The following is a 23414-nucleotide window of genomic DNA, read 5'->3' as shown; positions in this document are numbered from 1 at the left end:
TTATACTGCAAATTAATGAATGTCCAGAACCATTAAGCTAAACTTTCGTCCAAAGTCTTGAATAACTCAGACTAGGGAAGAAACCTGAAAACGTTCTGAATTGTGGGCAGAAGAAAAACCCCTCCTGTTTCCACAGAATATTACTGAGTGTCCTCCCCATCACTGAGAGATGTCTACTTACTGGGAGGAGAACAGAATCGTGGAAAGGTTTTGTGTAAGGGAGATGACTATCTGTAGAAGCTTCCAAAGTTGGCCATGCTGCTGGGGCTAGTGGGCAAGTGAAGATTCTTAGGATTTCTGTAGCACGAGCTATGGGATCAGCAGGGCCAAGTGTTCAGATGGAGAGGGATCCATTGGTACACAGATGACTCACTGAGCTGTCCCAGGCCTAACAACATGCAGACACTGAGGGATGCTCATATTTCTAGATACAATGAGTTGCAGCCTTGTAAAAACATTGTACTCTAATAAATGTCCTTCAGACTTGACAGGGAAGTAGAAGGGGAAAATTATTTAGGAGGTAAAATCAATTGGCAATATTGGAGAACAGGGAAAAGAAGATAAAGGGAGAAGGAGAAAGAATGACTTGGAGGTTTCTGATTGGAATGAAAAATGGGAAGATGGTACAAATCTCTCAGAAACACTTTGTAATTATATTCCTATTTAGTATTTTTGAAATTACCGGTGAACTTTCCTTTAATATTAAATTCTTTTATTGGTAAACATATTTTTTCCCTACCATGAAACAAAAAAACCAAGAAGCCAAGTATCAAAATCTGTTCCTTTGCCCTAGCCGGTTTCAGTAGTAAGAGTGTCTGTCCTCAGACTGAAGGGTTGCAGATTTGATTCTGGTCAAGGGCACGTACTTCAGTTGCAGGGCGCCTATGAGAGGCAACCAATCCATGTGTCTCTCTTGAATCCCATGTTTCTTTCCCTCTGTCTCTTTCTCTCACTTCCACTCTCTCAAAAAAAATCAATGGAAAAAATATCCTCAGGTGAGGATTAACAACAACAAAAATCTGTTCTTTTGTCTTCTTTCAATCTGTGTTAATTTCAAGAGTGATACAGGGTTGGAGAGAAACCAGATTAGCATTATGTTTGATTCAGATATGCTCTTAAAGACATGATTTTGATTCTGTATAGTTTCAATGAGTAAAGACAGTCCCTATGTAATAAAAAATTACTTTTCACACTTCAAAGATAAGGCAGTTAGTTCCTACAGTGAAATAAAAGGTTTGGAACTTTTCTTTTCCCCCCTGAGCAATTCTGAAGTATAAGGCCCATCAGACGTGATCGATAAGAAGCTTCACTAGAAAGCAACTGCAATTCTTGCAGTTGCTCCTTCCTTCCTACAGGTCAACAAGTTTAGGTGGAACATTTAGCAAAATTCTGCTTGACACGAAAGCCTCGGGAATACAGACAGGAATTCCACAAACTGATGGAATTACAGGGTCCTACTTAGGGCACTGAATTAGCAATAGGAGGTATCTATTTTAATAAACAGAAATGGCCTCTAGTATAAATAACTGAGATCTGTGTGGTTCAATCACCAGCCTGCCAGTAAAATTACTAAGCCACACAGGATTCAGACTCTCATCTTCAAAATTCAAATTTAGTACACTTTCAATTTCAGAAAATGTGAATAAATCATCACCTGCAATAAAGGTACATATGAATATACAAACATAATAATGAGCTTTAATTTAAATAGTTCTGGTGTAACTAAAGATTTTACAGTTTCATAAAGTACACACCCCCACACACACAACACAAAAACACAGCTTTTAAAGTTTTTTGCATGTACTGAGACTTGAACATTGGTATATTGGACAAAAACAAAGATAAACTTACTAGATTCAGTGATAACCACTATCTTTTCATAGTATTTCGTTAAATTTTAACAAAAAGAATTCCTTCATTTTTAAAAGAATTCCTTCATACTTTAATGAAGCTAATACTCTAACTACATAATGAGGTAGATACCATTTTATGCTACTAAGTAAGATGAACTCATTAGACTGGCTGACACCATGGCTTAAACAATATTTTGTCAAATTATTCCGTAGCAATAGTCTTGACAAAATAATCAGTATCTGGACAAACAATGTGGAAAACAATTTGAAGATGCTTATGCTCTACAACTCAGTAACTAATGTGCTCGGAGTGCAGATATCAACATGGATGCTCCTCAGCAACACTGAACATAAGAAGCATGCTAAAGAAGACAAAAAAATAGGATTCCATTTACATAAAGAATGTAAAACCTGCAACAGCACATATTGCTAAGGGATATATGTGCTTGCAGAAAAAAGTATATTAAGTGCACAGGAATGACACAGATCCGCACTGGATAGTGGCGGCCTTGGTGGGAGGAGGGAAGAGAGGAGGTGAATGTAGGAGAACACAGAGCAGCTTCAACAGTACGGATTGGGTAGGTACACAGGAGTTCTTCTTCTTATTCTTTATGTCTTACTAGAGGCCCAGTGCATGATTGAATCATGCACATGTAGGGTCCCCTACACGCTTTCGCTTTTCGCGGTGGAGCCTGGTGCCGGAGCAGACAGGCACCCAGCTCCCCCACTTTTGATGGTCTGCGGCCGCTGAGGGGGGCTACCCTGCTGTTGAGAGGTGCAGGGGGCGGGACTCCGGCCCCCTGCGCCTCTCAAGGGCCGCTGAGGGGGGCTGCCGCGGACACCTGGCTACCCTGCCTTTGAGAGGCGCAGCTGGGTGTCCGCGGCAGGCCCCCTCAGCGGCCGTGGATCTGGCCGTTGAGAGGCGCAGGGGGCAGGAGTCCCGCCCCCTGCACCTCTCAACAGCAGGGTAGCCCCCCTCAGTGGCAGCAGATCCGTGCCTCTCAATGGCCGGATAGGCCACCCCGAGTCCCGCCCCCCAGCCTCCTGCCGCCCAATCGTGGGCGTAGCGGAGTGATGGTAATTTACATGTTACTCTATTATTAGATAGGATGTTAAATATTTCATGATAAACTAGAAAACATTTTTCTGCCAGATGACGAAGTCCAGTTTATGCTGCCAATGACTCCTATAGTCCTACATATGACTGAGTGATGTATGGCTGTGGACACCACTTGAGTTTCTGAGGCCTGAATAATATACAGACAAGTTACATCAAGAGCTTTAAACGTTTACAATTTAGGAAACATAATTTGACAATTCTAAAACTTCTTAATTTGGGATACTATAATTGCCTATTTTGTATATTTAAAAGAAAAGTTCTTTAGAAGTACTCACATCTGGTTGAATGGCTTTAAATACTGGGACATCCATTAGCGTTATTTGACCCTGAAATAAAAAGTAAAAAAAAAAAAAAAAAGACAATTTCTTCTTCAGAATTCCATGATAATGACATATTAAATTAAAGTGATATTCTGTACTAAAATATATATATTGAATAAGCAAGTCTTTACCAGAAAAATGTCAATTTATAAGGACTTAAGAAAATGAAAATTGAGTCCTAGTACCATTAAATATATGTAAGTATTTCGAATTATTTCATACCTATTCCTATTTTCTTATGAGATAAATGAGGTAAAGTTAAAAAATAAAAATAATTTTGAAAATTTGAACACAGTTATACATGAAATCAAAATCAAAACCAAAAATCAGATCTACTGGTTCATGGAGCAGTGTTCAATATCAGGAAATCAATATATTCAGTTAATAAGTTAAAGAAGAAAGAGAATATAAATAAGCATTTATGTCATTTAAGAAATAAAAGTTTTTCTGGGTAACTTTCATGATATTGTAATAATGCCTTCAACTTTCATTTCTCAATTTTTAAATTTACAAAAAGTAAAAATACCCCTAACATGTCAATAAAGTACAGCTGGCTTGGGGAGGTGGTACAAGTAGGGACTACAAAAGCAATTACCATGAAGGTAAATACTTACTATTACTTACCAAGCTGAAATAGAAGTTTATGAAGCTGCTCTAAAAATATCTACAGCTCTTCTTACCTTCCCCATTTCATCCCTCTGCTTGCTCCATCCTTGGGCTACTCTCTCTCCCTTTTAATTCCCACCCCCAGCTTTGTTTATTTACTTTTACCAGGTCCTCTGCTGACCCTACAAATTCTAACTCAATAACACCAATTGGTAAACTATGTGCAAAAACTGGAGGAAGGAGGGGGAAGGCTTACCGCATATTCTTCTGGTGTAACCTTAAGAATATCAAATACCACGGCATCAAAGCTTTTCTTCAATTCAGAACCCTTGTCACTTAGTGATTCAGAACTGCTACTTTTCTGTTAAAGTAAAAGAAAATGCAGCCATTTTAATACTATCTCATAGTCAACGTCACAGAAACGAGATTGGCATTAAAAACTGAGGAACCGAGTAGAGTGGGTTAACAGATGCCGCAGGAAAGTTGGGCAGAATGTGTTGCTTCTCTGGAAAAGCACAAGATAAAGGGTCAGGCAACTTGAAGCCTAATCTCAACTTCAGGTTTTTAGGTTCCTGAGTAAGACATTTTGTTGTCTGTCAGTTTCCTCACCCTGACAACCCTATCATTTCTATAGAAATACAAGATTTTAATAAGTTCAATGATTTTCAAATGGGTTAAAAGGGAAGTTTAAAGAGGAGGATATACCTCTTTATACTAGTAATTTTTACTAAGAAAAGGAAAGGTTATTTTCATAACATAAACCACAAGAAAGTATTCAGAATTCTATTAATTAAATAATCCAATACTATTTGTGATGTGAATGTCTGTGATACTGCAATTGATACTATTCTTCCTATTATATTACAAATTTAAGTGTTTTCTACTTTAAGGTTACTATTTTATGTTTGAATTTGCTATTATTACATGTAGACCAAAAGGTGGCTTTTGGCTCTGAATATCTTATTTCTGGTCAGTTTCCATTTCCTTTGTACCACATGATAAAAATGTACTCTGCATCTGTTGGCTGAAATCAGAGCTTCATCACTATAACAATATGTAGATTATGCTCTACTAAATGGTAGCAGGAAATCAGGCACAGCTCATGACAAAAAATTTCACCAAAGTTTCAATTACCAAGGTATAATATGTCAGCCTACCAGCTGATAGACACCAATTTTGAACACTTGTCCTTATGCCTCATTTTTACTTTTCCCCTCTCTTTCAGGAGCAGCTAATTACTAAAATGGTTACAAAGGAAGGGACCCATCATTAATTCCGGAAAGCTCTCAACCATAATTACTTCGAATATTTCTTCTGCTCCCCTTTCTCCTCTGGCAGTCCCACTATGCTACAACTCTGTCACTGTACGACACTGGTTGGATAGTGTTCCACTTTTTCATTCCATAAATGACTTTTCTACAGTTTTATTTGATGTGTTTAATCTCTGGAACTATGACAAGCTTACAGTATGTCAACAACATTATTTTATGTCCTAAGACTAATATAGAAACTTATTCATAATGTTAAGTATTCAAACAGAATTCAGTTTAGCAGTATACACTAATCCAGTAACTGCCCAGATAACTAATTACATCAGTCAAGTACTAACCTGGTAATTAAACATAGCGGTAATTTTTTCCAAGTTTTTAACTGCTTCAAGACAAGCTAGCAAATCACAATGGTAGTTTTCCTGGTCATGAAAATGAGTAATCACTCTCCTTTTGTCCTTACAATTACAAGAGATGTGCTTCTATCTGCTTTCCCAATACCAGTAAACACAACAGTGATGATAAGAAGCTAAGCAGTACTTAAGCATAATGTACCCTAAGAGAACAGTTAGTAACTCTTTATTCAACACAATACTAAACAAAGTACAGATTTCTAAAAGTCTGAAACAAAGTTTACTGTAACTCTACTGATACTGGAAGCTTTGATAGCTCAGGTTAAGAATAAAGGTATGTTATACTTTCAACAATAAAGATAAATTTTTTAAAAAAGAGTAGAGATACTGAGAAAGAAGAAGTCAATCACCCAGAGAAAGTATCTTGTTCATTCTGTAAGCTTATCACATTTATGAGAAATCTGCGTTTTAATATATTAATAGATTTAGACATTAAGAGAAGGTGAAAACTATTTTTATATCTGAAGCCTGATGTAATTCATTTACTTTTAGGAAAGTCAACAAAATTTTGTATAGAAGTGAAATGATCCATTTTATTTAACTAATAATTGTGTACTGCTTCATGTAATACTAAACAAATGTTTCAGGACATATAGTTATTAATATGCTATACACATACATATAGTTAACATATTAAAGTAATATGGTTATAAATATATCAAGTAAACATACATATAATACAAACATACATAAACATATAATATAATCCCTGAGGAAGAAAAGCTATGTATAAATTTGTGAAAAAATTATTAAAAAGTACTTTTTTAAGTGATAGTTTCAAAAATAGAAAAGCTCCCATCTGTTTAAGGGATCAGGAAAAGACTTTCCTAAGAGTATAGCATTTGAAACAGGTTTTGAAAGACAGAAAAAATGTATTTTTTGTGCAGTGAGAAGGAGGGACACATCAGAATGAGAAAAGAAATTCCAGGTAAAAAAAAATGACGTAGGCAGGTATAACAGAAGTAGGAAAAGCTAAGGTTTATATATATTCTTTCATGAGACTATATATTTCATTTTATAGAGGATTAGCAGCAGTTAAATCCATTAGAGAACAAATTTAGGGCCATTTTGAGAAAAGTCTTGAATGCAAGGCTGAGGGTCATTTGTATTTAATTAGGCAATGAGGAACCACAAATAGTTTGGGGGTACAATAAAGTTTAACAGCTGTATTTGAAGAATACTGAAATTGAACTGCAGTCAAATGGACCAAACCCAGCTTAGTGGAAGTATAATATCAAACTAAAAAGCTGTTGCAATAATTCAGACAAGAAATAATAAATGACCAAACGAAGACAGTGCTAGCAGAAAGAAGGAGGAAAGGACAGGACCTAGAGATAAAGTGTGGGGGACAGGCTCTAAGGCAGCTGCCAAGGATCTCTCTCTGTAGTCACACCCTTGTGTAATCTTCTCGACTTGAGTGGGAGCAGGACCTATGACCTGTTTCTAACCAACAGGATGGCATTTCCAGGATTACATTACAGAAGACAGTTAACTTCAGTTTTGCAGTTAATTGTGATGGGCAAAGGGGAAAGCAAGTGAATGAGAAATCTAAAAATTTAAACTTAGATGGCTAGAGAGAGGGAAATGCTATTATCAGAAGTCAGAGAGAGGGGATGGACTATTTTCTTTGCAGGTTGTGTAGCAGTAACTTGATTCTGTTCATTTTGCAATTAAAATGTCTGGTCTTTCAGAAATGATTAATAAAATTTATGAGGGAAGCCAGAGCTAGAGATAAAAATATGAAAATTATTTTTATAAGACAAATAATAAAAACTATAGGCTTAGAATAATTTCAAAAATAGCAAGGTCCAAATAATTGTTTGGGGCAAAATGAAGTTGAAGTTATTAAAGAAATTTGAGGTCAAGGTGTTAAAGGGCCATTATTCTCAAGCTATACAATAAGAGAAAAATAAAGGAAGAGCACAGAAGCTGGATGCTAAATTAAGGAAAGCAGGCAAGTACCCTATATTTATAGACAAAACAAAAGAGAGAAAAAAGGTGAGGCAAAAATAAATTAATGAGATAGTAACTAGAGAGGTGAGCATCGGTTCCATCTTAATCTCCATCCTTAACACTCTAAGCTACATCATCAGAGTAGCCCTTCCTAATCCAGCCTCGTGGCTCTTTAATCTCCTTCAATGGGCTTGGAATCAAGGGATCTAGATAGGACCAAAATTACATGTACAATTCCAAATAAAAGAATCTTTGTTTCACTTTACTACTGCCCTCAAGGTTCATGTCATGTAAAAATACCCATAAAAGAAATTCTAGGTGTCCTTTAGAACTAAACCCAAGAAAGGGTTTTAAGTAATCACTGTTTGTCAAGCATTTTAAGTAGATAAGGATTAGCTGTTTCTAAGATGCACAGTGAACATCTAAATGGCACAAAACACTTGGTTTTTAAGCTAAAAAAATTTTATCCCTTTTTCAAGTTCTGATTTAAATCTGTGAGCAATGATAATGCTTGAAAAGTTAGAATGCCAGGTAAGAAACTTTTCAAGGCAACTTCTTCAATGTCTTACCTCCGAAGCGGTAGCAGCAACATTAACACTGCTGGCCTGCCCGTTCAGTAGGTCCATGCTTCCCACAACATCAGTCCTGCTGCTATGTTAACAGCACAGAAGACTGACTGACTGCTTCACGTCGAAGGCCACAAATACATTATTATTCCTGTAAAAAAGAAATAAAATTTTAAATGTGTGTTTAATTATTATTGGAAGTTTAAGAAACCAAATCCAGGCCTATCACCATGTCAAGAAACATTTTTTCAACTTTACCGAACTCTTTCTTATTTCAGTTAAATCACTAAAGCCAGTTTGAGGACAACCTAAATGCTATTTCACATGATCAGAAACACCATACGGACAGTGTTCAATGCATGTTACTGTTATGGTTCTTCATTATCAAAGCAGAAGTGCAATTTTTCACTTATTGTGAGAAAAATTCAAAAATTTTTTTTTTACTTTTAAGTAAATAAAGTATAAAAAAAACACGTGGCAGAGTACACATGGCCTAACAATAAATGTTTAGAGATCTAAATGACATCCTTTAATCAACAATGAGTAAGTTTACCATGGCTGATAATCTAGCTTACAAAGACATTACAAATAAATAAAGAATTATGGAATGTGTAATAAAAATACCACAATATGTATTTATTTGTATGGGGTTTTAAGTTTATTGAATATCTTCAATCCACTGTCTCACTTATCTTCACAACTACCAATAAGACTAATTAAGGAAGATATTTTACTCATGTAACACAAAGAAACAGCCTCTGAGGACAAAGGGTGGTAAATGAGCAGCCAAGAATAAAATTCAAGCTATCTAAAATTCTGGTCAAATATTCTCTCCACAACACTGTATTTCTTTCCACTTTACTAGAAGTCAGAATATTTACCTGAGGTTCTAATCCCTTTCCACAAATAGCTTCACCTATCTAGGGCAGAATTTCTTCCTCTCTGAAAATTAAAGGAGTAAATGGGCCTTAAGGCCCCTTCCCAACTATAAATTTCTATGATCGTTTTGTTCTTTTTTTAATTTTATTTTTCAATTACCATTTACATCTAGTATTATTATGTATTGTTTCAGGTGTATACCATAGTGGTTAGACAATCACATACTTTATAAAGTGGTACCCCGGGTATTTCCAGTACCCACCTGGCACCATACATAGTTATTGCAATAATCTATACTAATAAAAAGATGCAAATTGACCATACCTTCACGAGGCCCACCAGCCAATCAAACCCAACAAATCAAAGCCCATAATCCAACAAAGATGGTAAGTTAATTTGCATAGGCAGACACTGAGCAGCTGGGGGCGGGGCGGGATGCCTGCATCGTTGCCATGGCGACAACGCAGGCATTCCCCACCACCCCAGCCGCTCCGGGCCTCGGGGAAGTGTGGGAAGGCAGAAAGTCGGCTCCAGGCCAGAGCGAAGGCAGAAAGTCGGCTCCGGGCCAGAGTGAAGACGGTGCCCGCAGCCAGGGGAAGGAAGGCCCATTCTTGCACGAATCTTCATGCATCGGTCCTATAGCCTATATATATATAAAAGGCTAATATACTACTGGTCACTATGACATACAATGACCACCAGGGTGCAGATGCTCAACACAGGAGCTGCCAAGCTGCCGTGACTTGGCAGCAGTGGTTCTCGGGTTACACACCCCGAAACCAGAGAGGAGGGAGCCCGATTCCTCGCGGGGCCGTGCGATTCCACCTTTGGCCGTGGGTTATGTTGTTGCTGGGGCACTGTCACCCTGAATCTGGTTTACTGCACACTTGCGTTTGCGTTCCACTCCCTGTGTGACAGCAATTTTGCAGAGTGCCCTCTTGTACTTCAGGACCCCTTGGGGGATGTCAGAGAGCTGGTTTTGGCCCGATCCCCGCAGGCCAGGCCGAGGGACCCCACCTGCCAGAGGGACCCCACTCACTCCACAGATGCCCTGTGAGCCACAGCGCCACCCCAGGTGCAGCTGGCCAGGAAGGGACCACGGGAAGTTGGCTCTAGGGCATGTCCGGCCCATCTTGCCCAGTCCCGCCCTGCCAGCCACCTTCTAATTAATTTCCTTTCAATGTGCACGAGTCTGTGCACTGGGTCACTAGTATTGACTATATTCCCTATGTTGTACTTTACATCTCCATGACTGTTTTGTAACTACCAATTTGTACATCTTAAACCCTTCACCATTTTCACCCAGTCCCCCAACCCTCTTCTCCTCTGGCAACCATCAGTCTGTTCTCTGTATCTATAAGTCTGTTTCTGCTTATTTTTTTTAGACTCCATGTATAAGTGAAATCATATGGTATTTGTCTTTCTCTGACTGACTTATTGCACTTAGTATAATACCCTCTAGGTCTATCCATGAATAGTAAGATTTCGTTCTTTTTATAGCCAAGTAATAATCCATTGTATATCTGTACCACAGCTTTTTTTATCCACTCATCTGTTGATGGGCACTTGGGTTGCTCTCCTATTTTGGCTATTGTAAATAATGCTGCAATGGACATAGGGGTAGATATATTCTTTTGAATTAGTGTTTTGGGTTTATTTGGATATATATACCCAGAAGTGGAATCGCTGAGTCATAAGGTATTTTTTCCATTGCCTTTAGAGAGAGTGGAAGTAGGGTTGGATGAAGGGAGGAAGGGAAGGGAGAGGGAGGAAGAGAGAGAGAGAGAAACATCAATGTGAGAGATACACATATCAATGTGAGCGATACACATTGACTGGTTGCCTCCTGCACGACCTCCGAGGAGCCAGGGATCAAACCTGCAACCCAGGTACATGCCCTTGACGAAGAATTGAATCCTTGAGTGTGCAGGCTGATGCTCTAACCACTGAGAAGCACCAGCCAGGGCTCATTAATTTGCATCTCTCTGATGATTAGTGACACTGAATATCTTTTCATATGTCTATTGGCCATCTGTAGGTCCTCTTTAGAGAAGTGTCTATTAAGGTCCTCTGCCAATTTTTTAAATGGATTGTTTTTTTGGGGGCTTTTTTTTGGTGTTGAGTTGTATGTTTTCTTTATAAATTTTGGATATTAACCCTTTTTCAGATATATCACTGGCAAATATATTCTCCCACTCAGTTATTTTTCTCTTTTTTAATTAATCCTTACCTGAGGATATTTTCTCCATTGATTTTTAGAGACAGTAGAAGGGAGGGAGGGGGATAAAGATGGAGGGAGAGGGAGTAGAAAAGGAAGGAAGGGAGAGGAGAGAGAGTGCTATGAGAGAGACACATCAATTGCTGCCTCCCACGCACACCCAACCAAGGATGGAGATCGATCCTGCAACCCAAATATGTACCCTTGACTGGGAATTTGAACCCGCTCAGGCCGGCGCTCTAACCACTGAACAACACTGGCCAAGGCTCTCCCATTCAGTTCTCTGATGTTTTTCTTAAGAGAAATGCTAAATGTCTATAAATTAGGTACTTTAAACTATACCCACTTTAAAAAGTTTGAAATATCAATAATAATTCTTTTGATGCTAAGTTTCCTTTCTCTAGAGTGCATTACGTGACAGTGATTCAGAAGCACAGACTAAAACAGACTGCCTAAGTTTGTACACTGTTGGACTTCATGCTCATTTTCCTCACGCACAAAACAGAGTTGACAATGAGTACTTACTTCACAGAGTTGTGTTGAGGAGAAATGAATTAATAAAACAGTGCTGACACAGGGTTAAGTGCGATATTATAATGATGCATATTTTGTCTACTACCTACTTAAGCTACATAAACCTCACATTTAATGGAGCCTTTTAATTAAAGACAAAAACCTTAGAAATATACCTCCAGCAAAATATCTGTTGGTGAGCATCACCAAAATCCTAACTGCAGACACCTGAATGCTTAAAAATTATTACTAATGGCAGCAGCCTTAGTCACATCTTAAGTTTATCTTCATTTCTTTAGATATAGTCTCAGAACCAGCTAAGAGCAAAACATTGTGCTAGAATTTTTTAAAATAAAAAGTGTATTAGAAATAATGGTTTTTAGCCCAGCCAGCATGGCTCAGTGGTAGAGCATCAACCTATGAACCAGGAGGTCATAGTCTGATTCCTGGTCAGGGCACATGCCCAGGTTGTAGGCTTGACCTCTAGCATGGGGCATGCAGGAGGCAGCTGATCAATAATTCTCTCTTATTATTGATGTTTCTACCTATCTCTCTCTCTCTCTTCCTCTCTGAAATCAATAAAATATATATATTTTAAAAAATAATGGTCTAAAACCATTTAGAATTCATTTAGAAAATCAATGTGAAAATTAATAGCTCACAGAAATACTTTAACTTTCTTCAATCCACAGTATTTCATTTTATAAGCTTCACTATCCTTAAAAATCCAAATTCTCTCTGAGGGCAACACTCAATTTGTAATGAAATGTTTTCAAATAATTTCACTTTATTCTACATTCTATGCATAAAGATTAATTTAGATATGAATTCATATATCAACAGTGCCCCCTAGTGTTAAGAAAAATATTTTAATTAATTAGGGAATGGCCCAAACCGGTTTGGCTCAGTGGATAGAGCATCGGCCTGCGGACTCAGGGGTCCCAGGTTCAATTCCGGTCAAGGGCATGTACCTTGGTTACGGGCACATCCCCAGTAGGGGGTGTGCAGGAGGCAGCTGATCGATGTTTCTCTCTCATCAATGTTTCTAACTCTCTATCCCTCTCTCTTCCTCTCTGTAAAAAATCAATAAAATATATTTTTTAAAAAAATTAGGGAATGTATTCTTAATCTACTTTATATCAAATATATACATTTTATTGCCACTATTTATTGAAAAATAGGTAATACAGACCAAGAATTAAGATTAATACATTTGGGAACTATAACAGTAAGGCCAGAGAGATTGATAATCTATATCAAGATTCAAGTTTTCTTGACCTGCTTTTAAATAAAATGTCATTCAAATTATTCCTCAAGAATTAAGGTCATATTAAAATCAATTATGTTTTTAGTAAAAAAAAAAAAGTACACAGCAAAGCATACCTCAAAGAATATCCTATTCATAACTATTTACAAATGTACTATATGCCAACAATATTTAATACTGTTTAAGGACAACAAAGCCTCATATGATACCATAAAAACACTGTAATTCCTAAAAGACAGTTTATTTTTTTATTATATGCTTCAAGACTTTCCTGGGTGAGGATTAAAAAAAAAAATTCAAGTGGACAATTATAAAGAAACATGAAAACAGGAGTGACAGGTCCAGCAGAAACTAAAACTTCTTGTTATATTTTTGTAAGTTTTGTGAAAAAAAAAAAAAGGCATAGGTAAGATTAAAACACTGTATTTGTAATTCAATATGTATATAAAAGTTATTTCAAAGCTTGCTTTCCTTTAAAATTTATTATTAATTTAACATTAAAGACACATTTTATATGACACTCATAGAAGGCCCAAAGATTTAAATGGTCTGTATATATCATAGCATAAAGGCTCGCTCACTTCAGCACATGTGACAGCTAAACTTGCATGGCCTCCTTAATATTGTTGACCTACGAAAATGGTAGATTAGTCCAAAATTTCCTAGTACTTTATTTCCAACAATTATAGCTATCAAAATGCTGATGAGTAACAGAGAAAGATTATGTTTTCAAATAATTGATATTGAGCTATTCTGACTAAAGTTTAATTAAAAAATGTGGTTGCCTCTTAAAACCATTTCTGGTATAGTACTAAGCAAGATTATCTTTCTTATTTGCCCCCCTTAAAACGTTTAAGTTATTACAAAGGAAAAAGAAAGGGGTCCTGATGTACACCAGACGTATAGAGTTGCCCAGTGCCTCCCACAGAAACTAATGACATTAGTCTCTTGCCATTTTTTGTGCTTTTGCTGTTCTTGTCAAAGTTCTACTATATTTTTTGCACTGATTTATTTATATATCTCCTTAAAAAACTCATATTTATAACAAAACACAAGAAAAAACAACAACTGTTTTTTATTCAGGCACATAAATGCAATTCTTGACCTCAAATTTAATAAGTACCTGTTGAAAGAATGAATGACTGAACAAAGTAGTCATTATATGAACGTCTGATTAACAATAAGAATACAGGGGAAATGGCAATAAAATAATCAATATACACAATACTATGCATAGTTAAAAGAATATTATCAAGATTTCAATTTCCAGCAACATGGCTGACAACACAATACAAGAAATCTTGGCTGGTGTGGCTCAGTTGGTTGAGTGTTGTCCTGTGCACTGAGAGGTCACTGGTTCAATTCCTGATCAGAACACATGCCTGAGTTGCTTGCTCGATCCCCAGTAGGGAACATGCAGGAGGCAGCCGATCAATGTTTCTCTCTCTCTCTCTCTCTCTCTCTCTCTCTCGCTCTCGCTCTCGCTCTCTCTCTCTCTCTCCCCCTCTCCCTCCCTCCCTCCCTCCCTTCCTCTCCCTCTCAAAATCAATAAAAATAAAGAAATTCAGAATGGGGGCTTGAATTTTGGTGACAGTAGGATAGCAAAGAAAAACCAAGATAAGATAATGGAATTGAGACCCATACATTCTCCTTCCCACCCCATTCCCACATCTTTACCTAGAATAAAGCCAGAGACTGACAGTCTACCTCTATCAGTGATATGATAGTCTATTCTGAAAAAATGGATACTGGTACAGGAAGATAAGGAAACTTACATGTCTTGGCTTAGGCTTCACACAGAGGCTGGAGAAGGGCATCTACAAATTTGTCTACAAATGTGTAATCCTAGACATGCTTCAGCACAGACATGGAATTTGAATTTATACTACCAGCATGATCCAAGACCCTCAAGACAAGAAATTCACATTTAATATGTTCACAAGCCAGTGGGACTCCCAAAACCCAAGGCAGATGAAAGCAACAAAAATATGGGGGAGGGCCCTAACCGGTTTGGCTCAGTGGATAGAGCGTCGGCCGGCGGACAGAAAGGTCCCAGGTTTGATTCCAGTCAAGGGCATGTACCTTGGTTGCAGGCACATCCCCAGTGGGAGATGTGCAGGAGGCAACTGATCGATGTTTCTCTCTCATCGATGTTTCTAACTCTCTATCCCTCTCCTTTCCTCTCTGTAAAAAAGCAGTAAAATATATATTTTAAAAAAATATGGGGGAGGGACATTCTTTTAAACCAGGCAATGTGGGATTTTCACAGATAAAGCCCCAGTGGCAAGGTAAGAATAAAAATTTACCAATTCTATAAACAAACAACCCCACTACAAGTAAAAGCAGGAAACACAACTATTATTAGGATTATCACTTGAGAACTTTAGATGAGAAATTATTAGATACAAAGCTATCAAAGAGGAAGATTAAAACCAGCAGCCTTAAAAGGAGAAACTGAAAAAGACAAACATTTGTAAGAAAACCAAGTATTTTTAATCCATACCAGATTTCAAGCTGTATTACAAAGCCACTGTTCTCAAAACTGCCTGGTACTGGCACAAGAACAGACATATAGATCAATGGAACAGAATAGAGAATCCAGATATCGACCCAAACCACTATGCTCAATTAATATTTGACAAAGGAGGCATGAACATACAATGGAATCAAGACAGTCTCTTCAATAAATGGTGTTGGGAAAATTGGACACACACATGCAAAAAAATGAAACTAGATCACCAACTTACACCATACACAAAAATAAACTCAAAATGGATACAGGACTTAAACATAAGACGGGAAACCATAAAAATACTAGAGGAATCCACAGGCAACAAAATCTCAGACATATGCCAAAAGAACTTTTTCACTGACACTGCCCCTAGGGCAATGGAAGCTAAAGAGAAAATTAACAAATGGGACTTCATCAAAATAAAAAGCTTTTTTACAGCAAAAGAAACCATCAACAAAACAACAAGAAAGCCCACTGCATGGGAGAACATATTTGCAAATGCTAGCACTGATAAAGGTTTAATCTCCAACATCTACAGGCAGCTTATGCAACTTAATAAAAGGAAGATAAATGATCCAATAAAAAAATGGGCAACGGACCTAAACAGAATATTTTCAAAAGAAGACAGAAGGAAGGCCAAGAGACACATGAAAACATGCTCAAAGTCACTTATTATCCGAGAGATGCAAATCAAAACAACAATGAGGTACCATCTCACACCTGTCAGAATGGCTATCATCAACAAATCAACAAACGACAAGTGTTGGTGAGGATGCGGAGAAAAAGGAACCCTCGTGCACTGCTGGTGGGAATGCAGACTGGTGCAGCCACTGTGGAGAACAGTATGGAGTTTCCTCAAAAAACTGAAAATGGAACTCCCATTTGACCCAGTAATCCCACTCCTGGGAATATATCCGAAGAAACTAGAAACACCAATCAGAAAGGATATATGCACCCCCATGTTCATAGCAGCACAATTTACAATAGCTAAGATTTGGAAACAGCCTAGGTGCCCGTCAGCAGATGACTGGATCAGAAAACTGTGGTACATCTACACAATGGAATACTATGCTGCCATAAAAAAGAAGGAATTCTCATCATTTGCAGCAACCTGGATGGAATTGGAGAATATTATACTAAGTGAAATAAGCCAGTCAATGAAAGAAAAATACCACATGATCTCACTCATTTATGGATAATAAAGAACATTATAAACTGATGAACAAAAAGATAGTTACAGAGACATTAAAGCATCAAACAGACTTTCAAATTACAGGGGGAAAGTTAGGGAGAGGGGGGGTAGATAAGAAATCAAACGAAGGACTTGTATGCATGCATATAAGCATAAACAATGGACGCAAAACTCTGGGGGGTGAGGGCATGTGTGGGTGTGGGGTGGGGGGGTAATGGTAAGATATGTACACATATAATACCTCAATAAAAAAAAAAGATTTAAAAAAAAATAAAAAAATAAATAAAAAAAAAAGGTCATTGGAGAAGTAAGCATCAGATTAAACAACTGAAGAGAGAATTTGTGAAGTAGAATCCTATATAATAAAACCCTAATATGCAAATTGACCAAACAGCAGAACGACTGGTTGCTATGATGCACACTGACTACCAGAGGGCAGATGCTCAATGCAGGAGGTGCCCCCTGGTGGTCAGTACACTTCCACAGGGGGAATGCTGCTCAGCCAGAAGCCGGGCTCATGGCTGGCGAGTGCAGTGGTGGTGGTGCAGTGGTGGTGGTAGTGGGAGCCTCTCCCACCTCCACAGCAGCACTAAGGACCCCTCAGGGGATGTCTGGCAGGCGGACATCCCCTGAGGGGTCCCAGACTGCAAGAGGGTGCAGGCAGGGCTGAGGGACTCCCCCCACCAGTGCATGAATGTTGTGCACCAGGTCTCTAGTAGAAAAATAAAATTATGCAAAAATTCTGCACAAAGAGTTAATGAAATGGAAAACTATGAAAAGAAATGAAAAAAAAAAAAAAAGAATAAGATGTAACAGCCTAAGAGCAGTTCCAGAGAAAGAGAGATAATGAAAGGCATTCTTTAAAGAAATGAAGGCTGAGAAGTTTCTAGAACATGAGAAAGACATATACCTTCCTATTTAGGAATCACAAGACTTGAGCAGGATAATAAAATTTAAAAAGTCATATATATATAATATACATACACACACACACACACACACACACTAGTGGCCCGGTGCACAAAATTCGTGCATGGAGGGGGGGTTCCCTCAGCCCAGTCTGCACCCTTTCCAATCGGGGACCCCTTGGGGGATGTCTGACTGCCAGTTTAGGCCTGATCCCTGTGGGACATCCCTCTCGCAATCTGGGACCGCTGGCTCCTAACCGCTTATCTGCCTGCCTGCCTGCTTGATCGCCCCTAACTGCCCTCCCCTGCTGGCCTGATCTTGCCCCCAACTGCTCTCCCCTGCCGGCCTGATCTCGCCCCCAACTGCCTCTGCCTGCCTGATCGCCCCCAACTGCTCTCCCCTGCCGGCCTGATCTCGCCCACAACTGCCCTCCCCTGCCGGCCTGATCTCGCCCCCAACGGCCCTCCCCTGCCGACCTGATCTCACCCCCAACTACCTTCCCCTGCCAGGCTGGTTGCCCCCAAATGCCCTCCCCTGCCAGCTTGATCTCGCCCCCAACTGCCCTCCCATGCCAGCCTGATCACCCCTCATGGCCCTCCCCTGCAGGCCTGATCTCGCCCCCAATTGCCCTCCCCTGCTGGCCAACTTGGTTCTGATTGGTCGGTTTCTATGCCAGTCAGCATCAAAAGCTTTGCCTCCTAGGCAGCCATTGGCTCCTCCTAGTTCACCCAGATTTGGTTCTGATTGGTCGGTTTCTATGCCAGTCAGCATCTCTGGGCCTTTCTCCAGGCCTGATCAGAGAGGCGGGGCTAATCAGCTACCCCCATGGAGGCCCAGAGAGAAACAGAGGTGCTGGAGAAGCCCGGAGAGAAAGAGACAGGCAATGGCTGATCAACAGCTGCCACGGAGGCTGCAGATCAGACCCTGCCTCTCTCTTCAGGCCTTTTTCCAGGCCTGATCCGCAGCCCCTTCGGCAGTCAGTGCTGTGTCGCCGTGCCTGCACCAGCAGCAGCACTGACTGCAGGACTGCAGGACTGACTTCCAGTGTTCAGTTGAGCCTTCAGTCGGTCTTTACAGACCCTGGGTTTTTATATATTAGCATACACACACACACACACACACACACACACACACACACACACTAGAGGCCCGGTGCATGAAATCCGTGCACAAAGGGGGGGCATGTCACTTAGCCTAGCCTGCACCCTCTCCAATCTGGGACCCCTCGAGGGATGTCCGACTGCCCGTTTAGGCCCGATCCAAGTTGGGCCTAAACGGGCAGTCGGACATCCCTCTCACAATCCAGGACTGCTGGCTCCCAACTGCTCACCTGGCTGCTTTCCTGAGCGCCCCTAACCACTTCTGCCTGCCAGCCTGATCACCTCCTAACCATTCCCCTGCCAGCCTGATTGATGCCTAACTGCTCCCCTGCCAGCCTGTTTGCCTCTAACTGCCCTCCCCTGCAGGCCTGGTCACCCCTAACTGCCCTGCCCTGCAGGCCTGGTCCCCCCCAAACTGCTCTCCCCTGCAGGCCTGGGTCCCCCACAAATGCCCTTCCCTGCAGGCACAGTGGCCCCCAACTTCCCTCCTCTGCCAGGCTGGTCACCCTTAACTGCCCTCCCCTGCAGTTTTGATCACCCCCAACTTCCATCCCTTGCAGGCCTGATCCCTCCCAACTGCCCCCCCCCCTGCTGGCCATCATGTGGTAGCCATCTTGTGTCCACATGGGGGCAGCCATCTTGTGTGTTGGAGTGATGGTCAATTTGCATATTACTCTTTTATTAGATAGGATATCACGTTTAACTGTTTAAAAAGCAAGCAGAATAAGGCACTTTACTTACAGAGGGTCAAAGTTAAATGGAAAGTTTCTACAGTACCAAAAGACAGAGAAGAAAAAATATCTTCCAAGTGCTAAGAGAAAATAACTGTTAACCTAGAATTCCATACCCAGCTAAATTCTCATTCAAGAGAAAGTAAAATAAAGATATTTAAAACAAAGAAAGAATTTACCACAAAATTAGTTCATAGTGATAAGCAGCTGGAAGCGAGAATAAAAGGAGACAGATGAAGAGAAAAACATGACAGGACAGATGGATAAACAGATAAGAAGAAAAAAACAGGACAGAAGGGGGAGTGGGGAAGGGAGGAGAGGGTAAGAGAAAGGGGAAAGGGAAGGAGGAGGAAATGAAAAAAGGAGGGAAACAGAAACGGTTGTTCCTACTCAGTTCAAGTTTATTATATGGCTAGAGGAGGAAAGAGCAGGAAATGAGAGAAAAAAAGAACACAGAATACTACAATCCGTTACACTGTGATTCAGCTTTGAGAGTCACATGATTTCTGCAGGAGGAAATGATGTTTAGGTTTATAAAGGAAGACAAGTTGAAGGTCAAGAAGAAAGGAGAAGTAAAAACACCATAAACAAGCACACACACTTAAAGTAAAGATAGTCCCAAGGAGGTGCAGTATGGAGCTCTGGAGAACCTTTCTGAGAGGGTCAAAGAAGCAACAGACTCTGAAGGGTTTCATCTGTCACATGGCAGAATATAGACTGAAAGGATCTGGCACTAGGAATCATTAAAGGTTTCTGAGTAGGGCAATGGCCTTAGGAAATGAAAAACAGTATTTCAAGGTTTAATGTGCCAGGGGCATGCCACTGGGCTTTTAAAACAACAAAGTATCTGAAGTGGTGTGCAGGCCCCTTTCCCACCCAAGCTTCTCCAATCTCTGCTCTCCAGAACCCTCTTCTAGTCTATAGTTGTACAAAGCTTCCCATGGTCACATTCTATCTCCTGAACTCCAATCAGATCATCCTACCACCATCAGTTTCCAATTCAGAATTCCTAATTCTGTAGAAATGGCAATTTCACTTAGATGATACTTAAATGAAAACAAAAACAAGTCAGAATTCATGAATAGCCACCCATGATCCCACCGTCCCCTCCCCCATCCAAACTTTGGCCAAGGGGCACAGGAAGTAGTTCAGTGGGAAAAGCATGAGACAGGAAATACTCCGACTAGGACTTTAAACAGGTGTGCTATGTTGGGTAAATTATTTAATCTCTGAACTTTGGTTTATTCATTTATAGGTAAGAGATGATAAAATGTACCTCGGAGAGAGTTTGAGAGAAATGAAATCATATAGAAAGACAAAATCAATGCTTCTAGAAATGATATACTATGATGGAAAGAACACAAATTTTGGAGTCAGAAATCCTGGGTTCAAATCCTAGCCTAGGCACTACCAGCTAGCTATAAGGCCTGGGGCAAGGAACTTTGCTAATACTGAAGTCCATCTATATCAGTGATGTGATTTAAAAAGAAAAGCAAACGGAAAAGAGAAGGCAGATGTCTTCTACTTCTAAATTCCAGAAGCATGTGAAAATTCCAATATCAACTAATGGATTAAAAAGGCAAGTAAACTATTCCTCTAAATTAAGCATTTTGAAAGCGTATTTTAAAATACAGGTATACTGAAAATTTACTAAATAATCTAAAAACGTTTTTACTTTAAAAAGTATTCATTTTTTAAAAGAAGTCCTAAATAAGCAAACATGTTAACTGATAATAATTGTATCTCTCAGGACAAGGAGATAATCTACAAATAGTTTGCAATACTAAATCATTGGATTTAATGATGAGAGGTCCCTTAGGAGAGATACCATTTTGCATGTTAACTGTTTTCTAAGTGTAGGGAAGATGTAGGGAGCAGCTATAGGGTCAAGCCTCGGACTGACCTGTGGCAGAGCCACATACAAGTCCCAGCTTGGAGGGCAGAGCCCTCCTAGCACAATTAAGCTTGACCCTATAGCTGCTCCCTACATTAAGTATAGATTAAACATACATGTTGTATTATTTTATGAATTTATTTAAAAGTACACAACTTGAAAATATTCCACATACCCTTAGTAGTACAGTATTTAAGTGAATAAAAAATTCTAAATTTCATTTAATTCTTAACCAAAGGATAGCAAACATTTTTCAAACAACAGCAATTTTCAACCTGAAACTAAAAAGACAAGGTCTGAGAAACTTCAACACTATAAGCCAACCACAATGACAGGTTTAGCAATTTCACATACCACCCAGGTTGCAAAAGAAGAAAAAAATTGATAATGTCTAAGTTAATCTACATATTTAGAAGTCTCATGTCAAAAGAACTAAATAAATTATATTCCAGCAAGACTGCTTACTAGATCACTTAACAAATTGTAGTTTAAAGTTAATATCTAATATATAGTTTCCAGACATATATTTTATTTCTAAATATTTTAGTGACATATTCAAGGTGTGTGTGAAAGATGATTTCCAAAACAAAATAAGCTAAGACCTTAAATCAGAAGAAAAAAGATAATAGCAGGAAATTTTCACATCACATGCCACCTTAATAACACCACCTGAAGTAGAATGCATATATTAAAGGCCAATGAAAAGAAACTAGTCCATTTAAAAACCTCGCCATCTATAAAAATAGCAGACATTATTTCTGAAAGTAGACAAAAGCTTTAAAATAGTGAAGCTACTTTTAAAAAATTCACTTGGATTAAAACTGTGTACCTTAATCAATAGAGACTCTACACACAAGTCTTTCAGATACAATTTTGTTGCATTTGTATTAAACTGTAGAAGCAATGGGGTGATCCATTTATAAACTGGCTTACATCTACACAGATTGTTTATATTTCCATGTACCTAATGACCTACATAAATACTTATAGTGGAAGAGAGACTTTCAAGTTACTAAATATTAAACAGGGGGAAATCTATTAAATGACGTCTTTGAAGGTTATATGCCATCTCCAGCATAGAAGTTTGCTGAAGATAATTTGACAGGTGGTTCTAATACACAAGAGCTCTGAGATCTCCTGTGTGACCTGGCCCAAAATAGAAATGTAGGTTAACCAGATAACAGGAAGTTCCAAGCAAAAAGACAAACAGTGCTCCAAACATTTGTTTGTTTTGTGTGTTTTGTGTGTGTGTGTGTGCGAGTGCATGCACATATGGCCAGATGCTCCACTCAGAACACTAGCCCATAAGGGTGTTCATTTAACTCAATAGCCGCCCATTGCAGGAATACTCCTGCAAGAATAGGGCTTCCTGCAGCCTGAGCAAAGCTCCCACCCGTCTCCGCTGCCTCGCTCCCTCCCACCCGTCTCTGCTGCCTCGCTCCCTCCCGTCTACTCTGCCTCGCTCCCTCCCACCCGTCTCCGCTGCCTCGCTCCCACCCTCCCACCCGTCTCCACTGCCTCGCTCCCTCCCATCTACTCTGCCTCGCTCCCTCCCTCCCGTCTCCGCTGCCTCGTTCCCACCCATCTCTGCTGCCTCGCTCCCTCCCTCCCACCCGTCTCCACTGCCTCGCTCCCTCCCATCTACTCTGCCTCTCTCCCTCCCCTCTTCGCTGCCTCGCTCCCACCCATCTACTCTGCCTCGCTCCCACCCATCTACTCTGCCTCGCTCCCACCCATCTACTCTGCCTCGCTCCCACCCATCTACTCTGCCTCTCTCCCTCCCCTCTCCGCTGCCTCGCTCCCACCCATCTACTCTGCCTCGCTCCCACCCATCTCTGTTGCCTCGCTCCCACCCATCTCTGTTGCCTCGTTCCCTCCCGTCTACTCTGCCTCGCTCCCTCCCATCTCCGCTGCCTCGCTCCCTCCCTTCTCCCCCGCCCTGCCTGCTTCCCTCTTTTCTCCACCGCCCCGCTTGCTTACTTCTCTGCAGCTTTGCTCCCCTCTCCAGTGCTTGGCTTCCTTCTTCACTGTCTTCAGACTTTGCTCTGCGCCTGGATATGCAAGTTAACTGCCATCTTGGCTGGGTTAATTTGCATATCA

At 39.9% G+C, this 23414-nt stretch overlaps 1 protein-coding gene across 6 annotated transcripts in view; it reads right to left on the bottom strand.

The window, feature by feature from the left end:
- RALGPS2 (Ral GEF with PH domain and SH3 binding motif 2) overlaps window positions 1-23414 on the bottom strand; it is a 133205-nt gene that overhangs the window by 82128 nt on the left and 27663 nt on the right. For all 6 annotated transcript variants that reach the window (XR_013812962.1, XR_013812963.1, XR_013812964.1 and 3 more), the window contains exons 2-4: window positions 8103-8250; window positions 4156-4260; window positions 3249-3299 (exon numbers count right to left, since the gene is read on the bottom strand). Coding sequence is in view for 2 of the 6 variants with exons in the window: in XM_079761544.1 (XP_079617670.1) it covers window positions 3249-3299; window positions 4156-4260; window positions 8103-8159 (213 nt within the window). In the remaining 4 variants the exon portion in view is untranslated. The remainder of the gene's footprint in view (window positions 1-3248; window positions 3300-4155; window positions 4261-8102; window positions 8251-23414) is intronic.

The sequence above is a fragment of the Cnephaeus nilssonii genome, assembly GCF_951640355.1.
Source record: "Cnephaeus nilssonii genome assembly, chromosome: 21".
Taxonomy (NCBI): Eukaryota; Metazoa; Chordata; class Mammalia; order Chiroptera; family Vespertilionidae; genus Cnephaeus; species Cnephaeus nilssonii.
The sequence above is the reverse complement of the archived record's forward strand: the minus strand, read 5'-3'. Positions and strand labels throughout refer to the sequence as shown.